General features: G+C 44.4%; 1 protein-coding gene across 1 annotated transcript in view; it reads right to left on the reverse strand.

Moving 5' to 3' along the window:
- Window positions 1–1,404, reverse strand: part of Pomt1 (protein O-mannosyltransferase 1) — a 19,126-nt gene that overhangs the window by 12,593 nt on the left and 5,129 nt on the right. The window contains exon 6 of the mRNA XM_005346718.2: window positions 256–367. Within this exon, the coding sequence (XP_005346775.1) occupies window positions 256–367 (112 nt within the window). The remainder of the gene's footprint in view (window positions 1–255; window positions 368–1,404) is intronic.

The following is a 1,404-nucleotide window of genomic DNA, read 5'->3' on the forward strand; positions in this document are numbered from 1 at the left end:
CTGTCTCGAAAAACCAAAAAAAAAAAAAAAAAAATTTTACCGTGGGTTAAAGTTAAAAAGGGTGTCATTATAAGTCATGGGCTCAGGGCCGACCCACAGAATTAGGTAATCAAAAGGCATTCTGCAAGCAGCTCCTCAAGACACAAGACACTAGCAGTGGCCCAGAGCTGGCGCACTCTGGAGGCTGAGGTGGAGGGGCTGCTCAGCTAGGCGCCACAGCCAGACCCTCGCCAGAGGCCTGCCTCACTTGCCTACCTGTGTGTCTGGGAATTGAAGAACTTCAGATAGGACAGCACAGCCAAGAGGTTAAAGAATATCAGTAAGGACTCCAACAGCATGAGCCTGGACTGAGTGAGCAGCGCATTTTCTGTTACAGAGATGAACAGCTGTCAGTGTTGAGCAGCACACGCACAGGAGATGCAGACAGCTGTCTCCATGGAGACTGGACTGAGGACCCCTCTGAGGATGCCAGTCCATGCATGCTCAGGCCCAGTTTGTACAAAGACATATATTTGCATATAACCTTTCACCTCTCCTGCTGTATATTTTAAATCATTTACGAATCACCCAAACGCCTAATACCATATAAATGGCACCTAGTTAATTTACTGTCTTTTAAGGGAAAAATAAGGGGGCAAAAATCTTCTTTTTTAAATATTTATATGCATGAGTGGTCTGCCTATATGTACATATGTGTTCCATGTAAGAGCCTGGTATCAATGAAAATCAAAAGAGGGCATTGGATCCCCTGGAACTGGAGTTACAGATGGTTGTAAGCCACTATTTGGATGATAGGAACTAAACTCAGGACCTCTGCAAAATTAGTAAATGCCCTTAACATCTAAGCCACCTTTCCAGTCCCCAAGAAAAAAGCCTTTACATAGTTGATGCAGAAGGGAGTTTTGAAAAAATTTTGAGAAAAACTCTTGGTATATAGCCCAGGCTGACCTCAAACTCAAGACTCTTCCACATCAGACTTTCAGGTGCCAGGGTTCCAGACTCAGCAAGAACCAGTATGGCATAGTTTTGCTTTTGCATTGGGGATGAACCCACGGCCTCATAAATGATAGGCAAGTGATTGATCACTGTGTTACTTCACCAAGCTCAGGGTTATTTTCTTTAGGTATTAAAATGTTTTAAAAATTGTGTGTGTGCCAGGTGGCACGTGCCTTTAATCCCAGCACTCAGGAGGCAGAGGCAGGAGGATCTCTGTGAGTTCGAGGCCAGCCTGGTCTACAAGAGCTAGTTCCAGGACAGGTTCGAAAGCTACAGAGAAACCCTGTCTCAAAAAACAAAACATTGTGTGTTTATGTGTTTGTATGTGTGTACTTGTGTGCACGTGTTATACAATGGTGTATATAGGCCCTTGAGCACTGTCTAGTGTGTGTACGTGTGTGCACGTGT

This window comes from Microtus ochrogaster, chromosome 4 (genome assembly GCF_000317375.1).
Source record: "Microtus ochrogaster isolate Prairie Vole_2 chromosome 4, MicOch1.0, whole genome shotgun sequence".
NCBI classification, from domain to species: Eukaryota; Metazoa; Chordata; class Mammalia; order Rodentia; family Cricetidae; genus Microtus; species Microtus ochrogaster.